Source organism: Cheilinus undulatus, linkage group 18 (genome assembly GCF_018320785.1).
Source record: "Cheilinus undulatus linkage group 18, ASM1832078v1, whole genome shotgun sequence".
In the NCBI taxonomy this organism is placed as follows: Eukaryota; Metazoa; Chordata; class Actinopteri; order Labriformes; family Labridae; genus Cheilinus; species Cheilinus undulatus.
Genome location: NC_054882.1, coordinates 790,635 through 811,163, shown reverse-complemented (window position 1 = coordinate 811,163; position 20,529 = coordinate 790,635). Strand labels below are relative to the sequence as shown.

Here is a 20,529-nt window from a genome sequence, read left to right as displayed (position 1 = left end):
AGACGACAGGAACACCTGAGAAAGAGAGAGACGACAGGAACACCTGAGAAAGAGAGAGACGACAGGAACACCTGAGAAAGAGAGAGACGACAGGAACACCTGAGAAAGAGAGACGACAGGAACACCTGAGAAAGAGAGAGACGACAGGAACACCTGAGAAAGAGAGAGACGACAGGAACACCTGAGAAAGAGAGACGACAGGAACACCTGAGAAAGAGAGAGACGACAGGAACACCTGAGAAAGAGAGAGACGACAGGAACACCTGAGAGCAAGAGAGACGAAACGCCAAAGCCTTCAACCCGCCAAAACTTTAACACACACATCAGAGACAGGAAACTTTATTGCACACACACATCAGAGACAGGAAACTTTATTGCACACACACATCAGAGACAGGAAACTTTATTTAAACTTCATTTAAACTTTATTCGTAGTCATCCTGGTTACAAATATTTAAAGCCCAAACGTAAAAATCTAAACTTTATTTACAGAAATCAAACATTTGTGACTCAGTTTCCCATGATGCTTTGAGACAGACTCCGGTTCAGGAGCATGATGTCATCCCACCTGGAGGCGGAGCTTCAGATGACCTTCAAACATGTAAGGCTGGAAACATCTGATAACTAAAGCCTACCGGGGCGTTAAAGTCTCAGCCTAAAGCCAGCAGACCCTCAGAGTCCAGATCCTCTTTGAACCAGGGACAAAACCCGTCTCAGACCAGATCAGTCCACATCAGACCGGTCCAGATCAGATCAGTCCACATCAGACCGGTCCAGATCAGCGGGGCTGACCCAGCAGACCAGCCTTAGCAGCCAGAGCCTCGTTCTGCTGGATGTGGTACTCCTGGAACCTCATGGAGATCCTCTGAGTCATCTTCAGGTACTTCTGCAGGCAGGACTCTGAGCAGCTGGACTAGAACACACAGTCAGGATCAATGTTATTGATGACTGATCAATGTTACTGATCAATGTGACTGATTACTGATCAATGTTACTGATCAATGTTACTGATCAATGTTACTGATCAATGTGACTGATTACTGATCAATGTTACTGATCAATGTTACTGATCAATGTTACTGATTACTGATCAATGTTACTGATCAATGTGACTGATTACTGATCAATGTTACTGATCAATGTGACTGATTACTGATCAATGTTACTGATCAATGTGACTGATCAATGTTACTGATCAATGTTACTGATCAATGTTACTGATCAATGTGACTGATTACTGATCAATGTTACTGATCAATGTGACTGATCAATGTGACTGATCAATGTGACTGATTACTGAGACTGATTACTGATCAATGTGACTGATTACTGATCAATGTTACTGATCAATGTTACTGATCAATGTTACTGATCAATGTTACTGATCAATGTTACTGATCAATGTGACTGATTACTGATCAATGTTACTGATCAATGTTACTGATCAATGTTACTGATCAATGTGACTGATTACTGATCAATGTTACTGATCAATGTTACTGATCAATGTGACTGATTACTGATCAATGTTACTGATCAATGTGACTGATTACTGATCAATGTTACTGATCAATGTGACTGATTACTGATCAATGTTACTGATCAATGTGACTGATCAATGTTACTGATCAATGTTACTGATCAATGTTACTGATCAATGTGACTGATTACTGATCAATGTTACTGATCAATGTGACTGATCAATGTGACTGATCAATGTGACTGATTACTGATCAAAGTAACTGATCAATGTGACTGATTACTGATCAATGTGACTGATTACTGATCAATGTTACTGATTACTGATCAATGTAACTGATCAATGTTACTGATCAATGTTACTGATTACTGATCAAAGTAACTGATCAATGTGACTGATTACTGATCAATGTTACTGATTACTGATCAAAGTAACTGATCAATGTGACTGATTACTGATCAATGTGACTGATTACTGATCAATGTTTCTGATTACTGATCAATGTAACTGATCAATGTTACTGATCAATGTTACTGATTACTGATCAAAGTAACTGATCAATGTGACTGATTACTGATCAATGTGACTGATTACTGATCAATGTGACTGATTACTGATCAATGTTACTGATTACTGATCAATGTAACTGATCAATGTGACTGATTACTGATCAATGTAACTGATCAATGTGACTGATTACTGATCAATGTGACAGATTACTGATCAATGTTACTGATTACTGATCAATGTAACTGATCAATGTGACTGATTACTGATCAATGTAACTGATCAATGTTACTGATTACTGATCAATGTTACTGATCAATGTGACTGATTACTGATCAATGTGACTGATTACTGATCAATGTTACTGATTACTGATCAATGTTATTGATTACTGATCAATGTAACTGATTACTGATCAATGTTACTGATCAATGTAACTGATCAATGTGACTGATTACTGATCAATGTAACTGATCAATGTTACTGATCAATGTGACTGATTACTGATCAATGTTATTGATCAATGTGACTGATTACTGATCAATGTTATTGATCAATGTGACTGATTACTGATCAATGTTATTGATTACTGATCAATGTTATTGATTACTGATCAAAGTTATTAATTACTGATCAATGTTATTGATTACTGATCAATGTTACTGATCAATGTTACTGATTACTGATCAATGTTAATAATTACTAATCAATGTTACTGATTACTGATCAGTGTTATTGATTACTGATCAATGTTACTGATCAATGTTACTGATTACTGATCAATGTTATTAATTACTGATCAATGTTATTAATTACTAATCAATGTTACTGATTACTGATCAGTGTTATTGATTACTGATCAATGTTAATGATCAATGTTACTGATTACTGATCAATGTTATTAATTACTGATCAATGTTACTGATTACTGATCAATGTTATTGATTACTGATCAATGTTACTGATTGCTGATCAATGTAACTGATTACTGATCAATGTTACTGATTACTGATCAATGTTACTGATTACTGATCAGTGTTATTGATTACTGATCAATGTTATTGATTACTGATCAGTGTTATTGATTACTGATCAATGTTACTGATCACTGATCAGTGTTACTGATTACTGATCAATGTTACTGATCACTGATCAGTGTTACTGATTACTGATCAATGTTACTGATCACTGATCAGTGTTATTGATTACTGATCAATGTTACTGATCACTGATCAGTGTTACTGATTACTGATCAGTGTTACTGATCACTGATCAATGTTACTGATCACTGATCAGTGTTATTGATTACTGATCAATGTTACTGATCACTGATCAGTGTTATTGATTACTGATCAATGTTACTGATCACTGATCAGTGTTACTGATTACTGATCAATGTTACTGATCACTGATCAGTGTTATTGATTACTGATCAATGTTACTGATCACTGATCAGTGTTATTGATTACTGATCAATGTTACTGATCACTGATCAGTGTTACTGATTACTGATCAATGTTACTGATCACTGATCAGTGTTACTGATTACTGATCAGTGTTATTGATTACTGATCAATGTTACTGATCACTGATCAATGTTATTGATTACTGATCAATGTTATTGATTACTGAACAGTGTTATTGATTACTGATCAATGTTACTGATCACTGATCAGTGTTACTGATTACTGATCAATGTTACTGATCACTGATCAGTGTTACTGATTACTGATCAGTGTTATTGATTACTGATCAATGTTACTGATCACTGATCAATGTTATTGATTACTGATCAATGTCATTGATTACTGAACAGTGTTATTGATTACTGATCAATGTTACTGATCACTGATCAGTGTTACTGATTACTGATCAATGTTACTGATCACTGATCAGTGTTACTGATTACTGATCAGTGTTATTGATTACTGATCAATGTTACTGATCACTGATCAATGTTATTGATTACTGATCAATGTCATTGATTACTGAACAGTGTTATTGATTACTGATCAATGTTACTGATCACTGATCAGTGTTACTGATTACTGATCAATGTTACTGATCACTGATCAATGTTAGGAGGATTTCTCTCCTCAGTCTCCTTAAAAACGTTCTGTCCTTTCTGCTGTAGACCTCTTTGTCAGTGCAAATGAAGCTGAATGTTGACTTCATTCTCTTTTATCGGTTACAGTTATAACTCTGACTCTCTCCACCTCCAGCGACCACATTTAACCTTTTATCTCACGTTTCAACACATGCTGAGATTGATCATCTGTCCCCATAAACAAACAAGATTAACAGAATATTAGCTATATTATTTTTAACAAAGCACACACACACACACACACACACACACACACACACAGCGCTGACGCTGGTCCTCCGTGGTCATAGAGGAGCTTTAGAGGAGAAAGTTCGGTTCTATCCTCAGACTGAGTCTGATCTACCGACATGTCAGCGTGTTTCTGTGTAGGTGTGTGTGAGCGTGTCACTGTTCTGCAGCACGAAGGCAGCTGAGGAAGAGGAGAGCAGAGGAGGAAGAGGAGAGAAGCCGAGGAAGAGGAGGAAGAGGAGAGCAGAGGAGGAAGAGGAGAGCAGCTGAGGAAGAGGAGAGCAGCTGAGGAAGAGGAGAGCAGAGGAGGAAGAGGAGAGCAGCTGAGGAAGAGGAGAGCAGAGGAGGAAGAGGAGAGCAGCTGAGGAAGAGGAGAGCAGCTGAGGAAGAGGAGAGCAGAGGAGGAAGAGGAGAGCAGCTGAGGAAGATGAGAGCAGAGGAGGAAGAGGAGAGCAGCTGAGGAAGAGGAGAGCAGAGGAGGAAGAGGAGAGCAGCTGAGGAAGAGGAGAGCAGAGGAGGAAGAGGAGAGCAGCTGAGGAAGAGGAGAGCAGAGGAGGAAGAGGAGAGCAGCTGAGGAAGAGGAGAGCAGCTGAGGAAGAGGAGAGCAGAGGAGGAAGAGGAGAGCAGCTGAGGAAGATGAGAGCAGAGGAGGAAGAGGAGAGCAGCTGAGGAAGAGGAGAGCAGAGGAGGAAGAGGAGAGCAGCTGAGGAAGAGGAGAGCAGAGGAGGAAGAGGAGAGCAGCTGAGGAAGAGGAGGAAGAGGAGGAAGAGGAGGAAGAGGAGAGCAGCTGAGGAAGAGGAGGAAGAGGAGGAAGAGGAGAGCAGCTGAGGAAGAGGAGAGCAGAGGAGGAAGAGGAGAGCAGCTGAGGAAGAGGAGGAAGAGGAGGAAGAGGAGAGCAGCCGAGGAAGATGAGAGCAGAGGAGGAAGAGGAGAGCAGAGGAGGCTCACATGTGACTGAATGAATGGTTCTGATTGGTTACCTCCTCAGCCTTCACCTCCCTGCTGGTGAAGTCTTTGACACAGTCCATGAAGCAGTTCTCCGTCACCTTGTTGTACGTCCCCAGAAACTCCTTGAACTGAAACAGAGTCAGACTGTAGATGAGCTCATTCTGTTAGGGTTAACCCTTTAATCACCAAACCAGCTACCTGTTTGATCTGGTCCGACTCTGACACCTGGACCGCCATGATGGATCCTTCACTCCTACAAACAGAGACAACAACATTCACTCTTTAACCCAACACTAATAAAGATGGCTGTTACCATGGAAACCAAACCAAACCACCTGGTATACAGTCATGGATGAAAGTATTGGCACCCCTGGAATTTTTCCTGAAAATTCACCATTTCTTCCAGAAATTGTTGCAGTTAGAAATGTTTTTGATATAAACATGTTTATTTCCTTCATGTTCATTGGAACAACACAAAAAAACCTGAAGAAAAAAGACAAAATTAACATAATTTTACACAAAACCTCCAACCTCTGTCGGCACCCTCAACTTAATATTTGGTTGCACAACCTCGGAAAAAAATAACTGAAACCAGTCTCTTCCCATAACCATCAACAAGCTTCTTACTCCTCTCAGCTGGAATTTTGGACCACTCTTCTTCTCCAAACTGCTCCAGGTCTCTCAGATTTGAAGGGTGCTTCTTCAACAGCAGTTCTGAGATCTCTCCATAGGTGTTCAATGGGATTTAGATCTGGACTCATTGCTGGCCTCTTCAGAACTCTCCAGCTTTGTCTCCAACCATTTCTTGGTGCTTTCTGAGGTATGTTTGGGGTCATTGTCCTGCTGGAACACCCATGACCTCTGACCCAGACCCAGCTTTCTGACACTAGGCCCTACATTGTGGCCCAAAATCTTTTGTTAGTCTCCAGATTTCATGATTCCTTGCACACAGTCAAGGCACCCAGTGCCAGAGGCAGCAAAACAAGTTTGACTGTAGGTACTGTGTTCTTTTCTTTGTAGGCCTCATTCTGTTTTCTGTTAACAGTAGAATGACCTGCTTTTCCAAAAAGCTCTACCTTAGTCTCATCTGTCCACTAAATGTTCTCCCAGAAGGATTGAGGCTTACTCAGGGACATTTCTGCAAACTCCAGTCTGGCTTTTTTCTGTCTCTTTGTCAGCAGTGGGGTTCTCCTGGGTCTCCTGCCATAGCGCTTCATCTCATTCAGATGACCACGTATGGTCCCAGCTGACACTTTTGCACCCTGAGTCTGCAGGACAGCCTGAATCTGTGTGGAAGTTGACTGAGGATGTTTATCCACCATTCCAACTATCCTGCGTTGCATTCTTTTGTCAGTTTTTCTCTTCCGTCCACGTCCAGGGAGATTAGCCACAGCTCCATGGTTATAAACTTCTTGATTATATTACACACAGTGGACAAAGGAGTTTCAGGATCTCTGGAGATGGTCTTTAACCTTGAGATTGTTCAGATTTTTCCACAGTTTTGCTTCTTAAGTCCTCAGACAGTTCTGGGCTCTTCTTTCTCTCCTCCATGCTTGGTGTGACACACACAGACACACAACACAAAGGCTGAGTCAACTTTTAGACATTCTAACTGGCTTCAGGTGTGATTTCTAGATTGCAGCACCTGTTACTGCCACAGGTGAGTTTAAATGAGCATCACATGCTGGAAATAAAATGATTTAGCCACAGTTTTAAAAGGGGGACAATCATTTTGTCCGGCCCATTTTTTTAGTTTTGTGTAAAATTATGTACATGTTCTCTTTTTTCTTCAGGTTTTTTGTGTTGTTCCAACGCACATAAAGGAAATAAACACATGTATACCAAAAACATTTGTAACTGCAACAATTTCTGGGGGAAATGGTGAATTTTCAGGAAAAATTCCAGGGGTGCCAATACTTTCATCCATGACTGTAAATCAGTGTGGACGAGGATGACGATGAAGACCAGCCAGAAACAGATCTGATAAAAACCCTGATTCTTCTCTCTGTTCATCAGTTTAGTTTCAGAGTATTGATCAGTCTATTTAATACTGATCGTGTTTGAATCATTAATATTCATTCTTTATTTAAATGACCCCACAGTAAACAGAAATGTTGATTTCAGTTCTGACTAAACTAGAAAAGTTCAAATAAATCATTAAACTCATCGTCAGGCTGTTGAACTACAGAAAAGTCTGGATTATTTAACTGATCAGTAAAGACTTCAACAGTTCTAGCAGAGACTCTGCTGACCTCTAGAGCCTTGGTTCCCAACCTGGGGTCCGGGGCCCCCCGGGGGGACGCCAAAGATCTCAAGGGGGGTGCGAGGCTTTGTCTGCTTTGAGGCTGCCAAAAATAGATGTGCAAATATTGACTAAAACATGATAAAACAGTAAGTAGTTTATGCAGAGGTCTTCAGATAAAAGCATTCATAGGCCTCTTTTTAGGGTTTTACCAGCGAAACAATTCAAATCTTTGTTGATTTTTGGCATCAGCGTGTCACTTTTTCGTTTCTCTTGGGTCCTGAGGGGGCTCCAAGGAAAAATGGTTGGGAAACACTGCTCTAGAGAATATTTATCATTTTATTCTGTTGACTGTTTATTAGAACTTCACATCTGTAGAGTTCTTCTAAAGTGTTTTTATTTTCACTGATAACTGATCAGGCAGATCAATAATAATATTTATGGATCAGAATCACAGGTCAGTGCTAAAGAACATTTAAACTTTAATAAATACTTAAACATAAATATCTGAAATAGATGTTTAACATAAATATTTAACATTAATATTTAACATAAATATCTAAAATAAATATTTAACATAAATATCTAAAATAAATGTTTAACATTAATATCTAAAATAAATGTTTAACATAAATATCTAAAATAAATGTTTAACATAAATATCTAAAATAAATGTTTAACATAAATATCTAAAATAAATGTTTAACATAAATATCTAAAATAAATATTTAACATAAATATCTAAAATAAATGTTTAACATAAATATCTAAAATAAATGTTTAACATAAATATCTAAAATAAATATTAAACATGAATATATAAAATAAATATTCAACATGAATATCTAAAATAAATATTTAACATAAATATCTAAAATAAATGTTTAACATAAATATCTAAAATAAATGTTTAACATAAATATCTAAAATAAATATTTAACATAAATATCTAAAATAAATGTTTAACATAAATATCTAAAATAAATGTTTAACATAAATATCTAAAATAAATATTAAACATGAATATATAAAATAAATATTCAACATGAATATCTAAAATAAATATTTAACATAAATATCTAAAATAAATGTTTAACATAAATATCTAAAATAAATGTTTAACATAAATATCTAAAATAAATGTTTAACATAAATATCTAAAATAAATATTTAACATAAATATTTAACATTAATATCTAAAATAAATATTTAACATGAATATCTAAAATAAATATTTAACATAAATATCTAAAACAAATATTTAACATAAATATCTAAAATAAATATTTAACATTAATATTTAACATAAATATCTAAAATAAATGTTTAACATAAATGTTTAACATAAATATTTAACATAAATATTTAACATAAATATCTAAAACAAATGTTTAACATAAATATTTAACATAAATATTTAACATTAATATCTAAAATAAATATTTAACATAAATATTTAACATAAATATTTAACATTAATGTTTAACATTAATATTTAACATTAATATCTAAAATAAATATTTAACATAAATATCTAAAATAAATGTTTAACATAAATATCTAAAATAAATGTTTAACATAAATATTTAACATTAATATTTAACAAATATCTAAAATAAATGTTTAACATAAATATTTAACATAAATATTTAACATAAATATCTAAAATTAATGTTTAACATAAATATCTAAAATTAATGTTTAACATAAATATCTAAAATGAATATTAAACATTAATATCTAAAAAAATATTTATCATAAATATTTAACATAAATATTTAACATAAATATCTAAAATAAATATTTAAAATAAATATTTAACATTAATATTTAACATAAATATCTAAAATAAATGTTTAACATAAATTATTTAACATTAATATTAAACATTAATATCTAAAATAAATGTTTAACATAAATATTAAACATTAGTATCTGAAATAAATATTTAACATTAATATCTAAAATAAATATTTAACATTAATATCTAAAATAAATATTTAATATTAATATTTAACATAAATATCTAAAATAAATGTTTAACATAAATTATTTAACATTAATATTAAACATTAATATCTAAAATAAATATTTAACATTAATATATAAAATAAATATTTAACATAAATATTTAACATAAATATCTAAAATAAACATTTAACATTAATATCTAAAATAAATATTTAACATTAATATCTAAAACAAATATTTAACATTAATATCTAAAACAAATATTTAACATAAATATCTAAAATAAATATTTAACATAAATATCTAAAATAAACATTTAACATTAATATCTAAAATAAATATTTAACATTAATATCTAAAATAAATATTTAACATAAATATTTAACATAAATATCTAAAATAAACATTTAACATTAATATCTAAAATAAATATTTAACATTAATATCTAAAATAAATATTTAACATTAATATCTAAAATAAATATTTAACATAAATATTTAACATTAATATCAAAAATAAATATTTAACATTAATATCTAAAACAAATATTTAACATTAATATCTAAAATAAATATTTAACATTAATATCTAAAATAAATATTTAATATTAATATTTAACATAAATATCTAAAATAAATGTTTAACATAAATTATTTAACATTAATATTAAACATTAATATCTAAAATAAATATTTAACATTAATATATAAAATAAATATTTAACATAAATATTTAACATAAATATCTAAAATAAACATTTAACATTAATATCTAAAATAAATATTTAACATTAATATCTAAAACAAATATTTAACATTAATATCTAAAACAAATATTTAACATAAATATCTAAAATAAATATTTAACATAAATATCTAAAATAAACATTTAACATTAATATCTAAAATAAATATTTAACATTAATATCTAAAATAAACATTTAACATAAATATTTAACATAAATATCTAAAATAAACATTTAACATTAATATCTAAAATAAATATTTAACATTAATATCTAAAATAAATATTTAACATTAATATCTAAAATAAATATTTAACATAAATATTTAACATTAATATCAAAAATAAATATTTAACATTAATATCTAAAACAAATATTTAACATTAATATCTAAAATAAATATTTAACATAAATATTTAACATAAATATCTAAAATAAACATTAAACATTAATATCTAAAATAAATATTAAACATGAATATATAAAATAAATATTCAACATGAATATCTAAAATAAATATTTAACATAAATATCTAAAATAAATGTTTAACATAAATATCTAAAATAAATGTTTAACATAAATATCTAAAATAAATGTTTAACATAAATATCTAAAATAAATATTTAACATAAATATTTAACATTAATATCTAAAATAAATATTTAACATGAATATCTAAAATAAATATTTAACATAAATATCTAAAACAAATATTTAACATAAATATCTAAAATAAATATTTAACATTAATATTTAACATAAATATCTAAAATAAATGTTTAACATAAATGTTTAACATAAATATTTAACATAAATATTTAACATAAATATCTAAAACAAATGTTTAACATAAATATTTAACATAAATATTTAACATTAATATCTAAAATAAATATTTAACATAAATATTTAACATAAATATTTAACATTAATATCTAAAATAAATATTTAACATTAATATCTAAAACAAATATTTAACATAACTATTTAACATAAATATTTAACATTAATATCTCAAATAAATATTTAACATTAATATCTAAAATAAATATTCAAAATAAATATTTAACATAAATATTTAACATAAATATCTAAAATAAACATTTAACATTAATATCTAAAATAAATATTTAACATTAATATCTAAAACAAATATTTAACATTAATATCTAAAACAAATATTTAACATAAATATCTAAAATAAATATTTAACATAAATATCTAAAATAAACATTTAACATTAATATCTAAAATAAATATTTAACATTAATATATAAAATAAATATTTAACATAAATATTAAACATTAGTATCTGAAATAAATATTTAACATTAATATCTAAAATAAATATTCAAAATAAATATTTAACATAAATATTTAACATTAATATCTAAAATAAATATTTAACATTAATATCTAAAATAAATATTTAACATAAATATTTGACATAAATATCATAAAATATATAAAATAAATATTTAACATTAATATATAAAATAAATATTTAACATTAATATCTAAAAAAAATATTTAACATTAATATCTAAAATAAATATTTAACATAAACATTTAACATAAATATCTAAAATAAACATTAAACATTAATATCTAAAATAAATATTTAACATTAATATCTAAAATAAATATTTAACATTAATATCTAAAATAAATATTTAACATAAATATTTAACATAAATGTCTAAAATAAACATTTAACATTAATATCTAAAATAAATATTTAACATTAATATCTAAAATAAATATTTAACATTAATATCTAAAACAAATATTTAACATTAATATCTAAAATAAATATTTAACATAAATATTTAACAGTCTTAATATCTAAAATAAACATTAACATTAATATATAAAATAAATATTTAACATTAATATCTAAAATAAATATTTAACATTAATATCTAAAATAAATATTTAACATAAATATTTAACATTAATATCTAAAATAAATATTTAACATTAATATCTAAAATAAATATTTAACATAAATATTTAACATTAATATCAAAACAAATATTTAACATTAATATCTAAAACAAATATTTAACATAAATATTTTACATAAATATTTAACATAAATATTTAACATTAATATCTAAAATAAATATTTAACATTAATATCTAAAACAAATATTTAACATAACTATTTAACATAAATATTTAACATTAATATCTCAAATAAATATTTAACATTAATATCTAAAATAAATATTCAAAATAAATATTTAACATAAATATTTAACATTAATATCTAAAATAAATATTTAACATTAATATCTAAAATAAATATTTAACATAAATATTTGACATAAATATCTAAAATAAATGTTTAACATAAATATTTAACATAAATATTTAACATAAATGTCTAAAATAAACATTTAACATTAATATCTAAAATAAATATTTAACATTAATATCTAAAATAAATATTTAACATTAATATCTAAAATAAATATTTAACATAAATATTTAAACAAATATTTAACATAAATATCTAAAATAAATATTTAACATAAATATCTAAAATAAACATTTAACATTAATATCTAAAATAAATATTTAACATTAATATATAAAATAAATATTTAACATAAATATTAAACATTAGTATCTGAAATAAATATTTAACATTAATATCTAAAATAAATATTCAAAATAAATATTTAACATAAATATTTAACATTAATATCTAAAATAAATATTTAACATTAATATCTAAAATAAATATTTAACATAAATATTTGACATAAATATCTAAAATAAATGTTTAACATAAATATTTAACATTAATATCAAAAATAAATATTTAACATTAATATCTAAAAAAAATATTTAACATTAATATCTAAAATAAATATTTAACATAAACATTTAACATAAATATCTAAAATAAACATTAAACATTAATATCTAAAATAAATATTTAACATTAATATCTAAAATAAATATTTAACATTAATATCTAAAATAAATATTTAACATAAATATTTAACATAAATGTCTAAAATAAACATTTAACATTAATATCTAAAATAAATATTTAACATTAATATCTAAAATAAATATTTAACATTAATATCTAAAACAAATATTTAACATTAATATCTAAAATAAATATTTAACATAAATATTTAACATAAATATCTAAAATAAACATTAAACATTAATATCTAAAATAAATATTTAACATTAATATCTAAAATAAATATTTAACATTAATATCTAAAATAAATATTCAAAATAAATATTTAACATAAATATTTAACATTAATATCTAAAATAAATATTTAACATTAATATCTAAAATAAATATTTAACATAAATATTTGACATAAATATCTAAAATAAATGTTTAACATAAATATTTAACATAAATATTTAACATAAATGTCTAAAATAAACATTTAACATTAATATCTAAAATAAATATTTAACATAAATATCTAAAATAAATATTTAACATAAATGTCTAAAATAAACATTTAACATTAATATCTAAAACAAATATTTAACATAAATATCTAAAATAAATATTTAACATAAATATCTAAAATAAACATTTAACATTAATATCTAAAATAAATATTTAACATTAATATATAAAATAAATATTTAACATAAATATTAAACATTAGTATCTGAAATAAATATTTAACATTAATATCTAAAATAAATATTCAAAATAAATATTTAACATAAATATTTAACATTAATATCTAAAATAAATATTTAACATTAATATCTAAAATAAATATTTAACATAAATATTTGACATAAATATCTAAAATAAATGTTTAACATAAATATTTAACATTAATATCAAAAATAAATATTTAACATTAATATCTAAAAAAAATATTTAACATTAATATCTAAAATAAATATTTAACATAAACATTTAACATAAATATCTAAAATAAACATTAAACATTAATATCTAAAATAAATATTTAACATTAATATCTAAAATAAATATTTAACATTAATATCTAAAATAAATATTTAACATAAATATTTAACATAAATGTCTAAAATAAACATTTAACATTAATATCTAAAATAAATATTTAACATTAATATCTAAAATAAATATTTAACATTAATATCTAAAACAAATATTTAACATTAATATCTAAAATAAATATTTAACATAAATATTTAACATAAATATCTAAAATAAACATTAAACATTAATATCTAAAATAAATATTTAACATTAATATCTAAAATAAATATTTAACATTAATATCTAAAATAAATATTTAACATAAATATTTAACATTAATATCTAAAATAAATATTTAACATTAATATCTAAAATAAATATTTAACATAAATATTTAACATTAATATCAAAACAAATATTTAACATTAATATCTAAAACAAATATTTAACATAAATATTTTACATAAATATTTAACATAAATATTTAACATTAATATCTAAAATAAATATTTAACATTAATATCTAAAACAAATATTTAACATAACTATTTAACATAAATATTTAACATTAATATCTCAAATAAATATTTAACATTAATATCTAAAATAAATATTCAAAATAAATATTTAACATAAATATTTAACATTAATATCTAAAATAAATATTTAACATTAATATCTAAAATAAATATTTAACATTAATATCTAAAATAAATATTTAACATAAATATTTAACATTAATATCAAAACAAATATTTAACATTAATATCTAAAACAAATATTTAACATAAATATTTTACATAAATATTTAACATAAATATTTAACATTAATATCTAAAATAAATATTTAACATTAATATCTAAAACAAATATTTAACATAACTATTTAACATAAATATTTAACATTAATATCTCAAATAAATATTTAACATTAATATCTAAAATAAATATTCAAAATAAATATTTAACATAAATATTTAACATTAATATCTAAAATAAATATTTAACATAAATATTTGACATAAATATCTAAAATAAATGTTTAACATAAATATTTAAAATAAATATTAAACATTAATATCTAAAATAAATATTTAAAATTAATATATAAAATAAATATTTAACATAAATATTTAACATAAATATCTAAAATAAACATTTAACATTAATATCTAAAATAAATATTTAATATTAATATTTGACATAAATATCTAAAATAAATGTTTAACATAAATATTTAACATAAATATTAAACATTAATATCTAAAATAAATATTTAAAATTAATATATAAAATAAATATTTAACATAAATATTTAACATAAATATCTAAAATAAACATTTAACATTAATATCTAAAATAAATGTTTAACATAAATATTTAACATTAATATTTAACAAATATCTAAAATAAATATTTAACATTAATATCTAAAATGAATATTTAACATTAATATCTAGAATGAATATTTAACATTAATATCTAAAACAAATATTAAACATAAATATTTAACATTAATGTTAAATATTTATGTTAAATATTAATGTTTAACATTTATTTTAGATATTAATGTTTAACATTAATGTTTAACATTAATGTTAAATATTTATGTTAAATATTAATGTTAAATATTTATTTTAGATATTAATGTTTAACATTAATGTTTAACATTAATGTTAAATATTTATGTTAAATATTAATGTTAAATATTTATTTTAGATATTAATGTTTAACATTAATGTTAAATATTTATGTTAAATATTAATGTTAAATATTTATTTTAGATATTAATGTTTAACATTAATGTTAAATATTTATGTTAAATATTAATGTTAAATATTTATTTTAGATATTAATGTTTAACATTAATGTTAAATATTTATGTTAAATATTAATGTTAAATATTTATTTTAGATATTAATGTTTAATATTAATGTTTATCAGATGTTCAGACTTTTATTGACAGTCTTGCAGTTAAATATCGATCAGATTATTGATTTAGTTTTTTACTGATGACTTAAATAAATGAATAGTAAATATCTGGATCAGACTAACTTCCGCTCATCCACATGTTTATTGATCTAATTCTGCTGTTTTGGTCTAAAATGATTTTAGCTCTTTATCCGGACAGCAGAAGCTAACGGAAGCTAACAGCTAACGTTAGCCTCCGTTAGCTATCGCTGTTGTTTCCGGTTAGTTTGGTTCAGATTAAAAGTTCAGGTTGAACATTAAACAGCCGTTCTCAGAGCTATAATCTGTGTTTTAATCCCGATAAAGGAGAAAATAATCTCACCGTTAGAGCTGATGGTGATGCTGAAGGGCACGAGACACAGAGAGAGGAGGACCGGAAGTGAACATTCTTCTTCTGTCGTTTTCTGGCGGATCGGAAACGACGTTGAGGTGCATACCGCCACCTACTGTACAAGAGTGTGTAGCACCATCCCACCGTGAGGTTCCAGCCATCAGCCGGGCAGTGCTCTCCTCGGCTCGGCTCTTTTCTCTTTCCCAGAATTCCTGCTGCGCGGCTCTGACTTTCCTCTGAAGAATAATTTACTGTTTCAAATCTGCTCCACGTTTTCCTTTACGCCACGCCACGCCCCTGCACCTGTCAGCGTTCTTGTCCCGGTTAAGTTCATGGTGTCATTCAGACCAGCTCTGGGCCTCATGGCGATGGTTTCTTCTCCTCTCTTCCTTTCTTTACAGATTTTTCTTCTGGCCGGTTTTTGTATGTTGGTATCATCTTCCCGTCGTTGCTGCCACATTTCCTTACCTGTTGCCCTGTCCTTGTTCCTCTCCTCTCCATCAGGTAGTGTGACTGTTGTTCTTTTCCAGAGCCTTCCAGCCAGGTCACCAGCAGCCTCATCCCCTTCACCCCTGTCAGACCTGAACCTCAGTCCCACCTGTGAAGTCTGAGCCAGCTGTGCTGTTCTTCAGTGACCCAGCCTGCCCTGGTTACATGAACATTTATATTTGCATATTTAGCCTGTAATCCTCATTTTATACCTAACAGGAAAGACACGGGTATTTATAATGATTTAATCATTCTGTTATTTAAACGGAGAGATTAAAGTGTCATCAAAACTTGAGATGCAACTTGAACTTTGACCCACTCGTTAAAAACCCAAAAGTAAATGAGATCAGTGGTGACAGAGGGACTTGTCCCTAAAGGAAGAGTTCTTAAAGCTGAAGGAAAATCCCGGCTCTCTCCATGAAACTATCAAACACATCGACCGCTTACTTTTTGATTGTCTTTGGAGACTATTAAGAAAGGAGTTACCATGACTGACTGTGAGCAGGGCCTTCATGTTCTAGGTTTTTCTCACTCTTGATAACACCTTTAAAATTAACTGGGCTCAGCACTTCCTTAAAAATCCAGTCTCAGTTTGGAACTTCATACCCCATCACATCTGTTCTGGTTTTGGTGGTTTAAACTTTGAGTTGTAATTATGATGTAGACAAACTTCCTGTGAGATGATCAGCTAATTCACAAACATAACTTCTCACCTCACAGGTACCTCATTTGGAATAACAGAGACTTCCTATTTAAGAATGAGTCACTTTTTTTGGAAAGATGGGTTCAGAGCAACATTTTCCTGGTCAGCCAGCCGCTTCATGGAGAGGGACTTCTGTTTTCTTAGCTACCTGTAATTTTCCACTCACTCCTGAGGAATTTACCATAACGTCTGACGCTTTCCCTACAGGTACTTTAATGCTCTTTAGAAATCTTTCTAATCTTCTTAACTGACTCACCTATTGGAGAGATCTGTTTTTCACCTCCTTGTTGGAATAATAACTGACATTTACGTGCTTTATTTCAGAAAGATGATGTTTCTGTTCCACATGTGAGATCATACTGGGACCGCTTTGTGAATGACATCGACTGGAACAAGGCTCCACATAAACACCTCATCACTAACAAGCAGAAGGAAGAATCCCTCAGAACTATTCATGAATACTATCCTGCTAATCTGGTGAGATTCAAAAGAGACATAAATACAGACTGCTCTTTCTGTGAGGACCACCCAGAGACTGTGCTGCCTCTTTTTTGGCGTTGTCCACACACCAGCAGATTTATCACTGATTATGTTTCCAAGGGCTCTGCTTTGTCAGGGGAAAACGTATTCTGTTTTTACAGAAGCTCAAAGAAAGAAGAAAAACATGTTTTTCATTATTTTGGCCAAATTTTTCATTCACAAATGCAAATATAGTAACAAGAAACCCAACTCTATCTTTTTTTCTCAAAGATATCGAACAATACATTCAATTAATAGATAAATCTGACAACAAAAAAGCAATCAAAGCACTGAGCATACGCTCTGCTCTGAATGTTTTTAATGATTTAATGTAACAGACTTCACCCCTGGCTGTGTTTTTATTATTTATGTTTATTTGTATCCTGTTCTTGTTCACTTTATTCAACAATTAAAATGTAAAAAAAAAAAAGAGAGAGATTAAAGTGTCGGACCTGTGTCGAAAGCTCCGCCCGGAAACTCAAGATCGGTCTGTGTTTGTTTTTATGAGTGAAACACAGAAGCGGACACAGACATTTAAATACGAACATTTAGATCAATCCATGTGCCACCGAGAGGAACGCCCGGGAGAAACAAGCAGGTTACAATAAAAGGTTCCAGAAGTCTCATTCTTTTTTTCTTCCGGTCATATTTTAATATTTGATAAATAAAAATATTAAGTAAATAAGAGAGAGACCGATAATTCTAACTACAGGATTTAAACCTGAAAGGAAGTCAAATTAAATAAACATTTTTAAAAATGATTTTAAGTCCATTCCTGTCCAGAGGTCACTAGAGGTCATATCCTAAGGTCATCACAAACACTGAGAAGGGTGAAAAGACGGGGTTAAAAATCCATGTTTCCTGCTCTGAGAATGTTGTAGAGTTTAAATCATTCATTCATTCATTCATTCATTCATTCATTCAGTCAGTCATTAGGTCAGTCATTCATTGATTCATTCATTCATTCATTCATTCATTCATTCAGTCAGTCATTAGGTCAGTCATTCATTGATTCATTCATTCATTCATTCAGTCATTCATTCATTCATTCATTCATTCATTCATTCATTCAGTCAGTCAGTCATTAGGTCAGTCATTCATTGATTCATTCAGTCATTCATTCATTCATTTATTCATTCATTCAGTCATTCATTCATTCATTCATTCATTCATTCATTCAGTCAGTCATTAGGTCAGTCATTCATTGATTCATTCAGTCATTCATTCATTCATTCATTCATTCATTCATTCATTCATTCAGTCAGTCATTAGGTCAGTCATTCATTGATTCATTCATTCATTCATTCATTCAGTCATTCATTCATTCATTCATTCATTCATTCATTCATTCAGTCAGTCATTAGGTCAGTCATTCATTGATTCATTGATTCATTCATTCATTCATTCATTCATTCATTCATTCATTCATTCATTCATTCATTCAGTCAGTCATTAGGTCAGTCATTCATTGATTCATTCAGTCATTCATTCATTCATTTATTCATTCATTCAGTCATTCATTCATTCATTCATTCATTCATTCATTCAGTCAGTCATTAGGTCAGTCATTCATTGATTCATTCAGTCATTCATTCATTCATTTATTCATTCATTCAGTCATTCATTCATTCATTCATTCATTCAGTCAGTCAGTCATTCATTGATTCATTGATTCATTGATTCATTCAGTCATTCATTGATTCATTCATTCAGTCAGTCATTCAGTCAGTCATTCATTGATTCATTCATTCATTCAGTCAGTCATTCATTGATTCATTCATTCAGTCAGTCATTCAGTCAGTCATTCAGTCATTCATTCATTCAGTCAGTCAGTCATTCAGTCATTGATTCATTCATTCATTCAGTCAGTCATTCAGTCAGTCATTCATTGATTCATTCATTCATTCAGTCAGTCATTCAGTCAGTCATTCAGTCATTCATTCATTGATTCATTGATTCATTGATTCATTCAGTCATTCATTCATTCATTCATTCATTCATTCAGTCAGTCATTCAGTCAGTCAGTCATTCATTGATTCATTGATTCATTCAGTCATTCATTCATTCATTTATTCATTCATTCAGTCATTCATTCATTCATTCATTCATTCAGTCAGTCAGTCATTCAGTCAGTCAGTCATTCATTGATTCATTGATTCATTCAGTCATTCATTGATTCATTCATTCAGTCAGTCATTCAGTCATTCATTCATTGATTCATTCATTCATTCAGTCAGTCATTCATTGATTCATTGATTCATTCAGTCATTCATTGATTCATTCATTCAGTCAGTCATTCAGTCAGTCATTCATTGA

General features: G+C 27.3%; 1 protein-coding gene across 2 annotated transcripts; it reads right to left on the bottom strand.

Annotated features, from left to right (window-relative positions):
• Positions 1 to 402: 402 nt before the first annotated feature.
• timm9 (translocase of inner mitochondrial membrane 9 homolog) lies at positions 403 to 16,579 on the bottom strand. 2 transcript variants are annotated; one of them, XM_041812856.1, is made up of 5 exons: positions 16,494 to 16,548; positions 7,523 to 7,615; positions 5,469 to 5,523; positions 5,303 to 5,398; positions 403 to 913 (listed from the first exon to the last, which is right to left on the bottom strand). In XM_041812856.1, the coding sequence occupies exons 3-5, from the start codon at positions 5,505 to 5,507 to the stop codon at positions 779 to 781; spliced, it is 270 nt and encodes an 89-aa protein (XP_041668790.1). In that variant the 5' UTR covers positions 5,508 to 5,523; positions 7,523 to 7,615; positions 16,494 to 16,548; the 3' UTR covers positions 403 to 778. The 2 variants fall into 2 exon arrangements, with proteins under 2 accessions (XP_041668790.1, XP_041668789.1); XM_041812855.1 differs by lacking the exon at positions 7,523 to 7,615 and having other exon boundaries at positions 16,494 to 16,579.
• Between the last annotated feature and the right edge of the window lie 3,950 nt (positions 16,580 to 20,529).

Bases quoted from the DNA above. Each gene is read 5' to 3' on its own strand.
- timm9 (XM_041812855.1), bottom strand. From the start codon at position 5,507: ATGGCGGTCCAGGTGTCAGAGTCGGACCAGATCAAACAG. The intron at 5,399-5,468 runs GTAGCTGGTTTG...ACTCTGTTTCAG, and splicing joins AGTCGGACCAGATCAAACAG to TTCAAGGAGTTTCTGGGGAC. The intron at 914-5,302 runs GTAACCAATCAG...TGTGTGTTCTAG, and splicing joins GGGAGGTGAAGGCTGAGGAG to TCCAGCTGCTCAGAGTCCTG.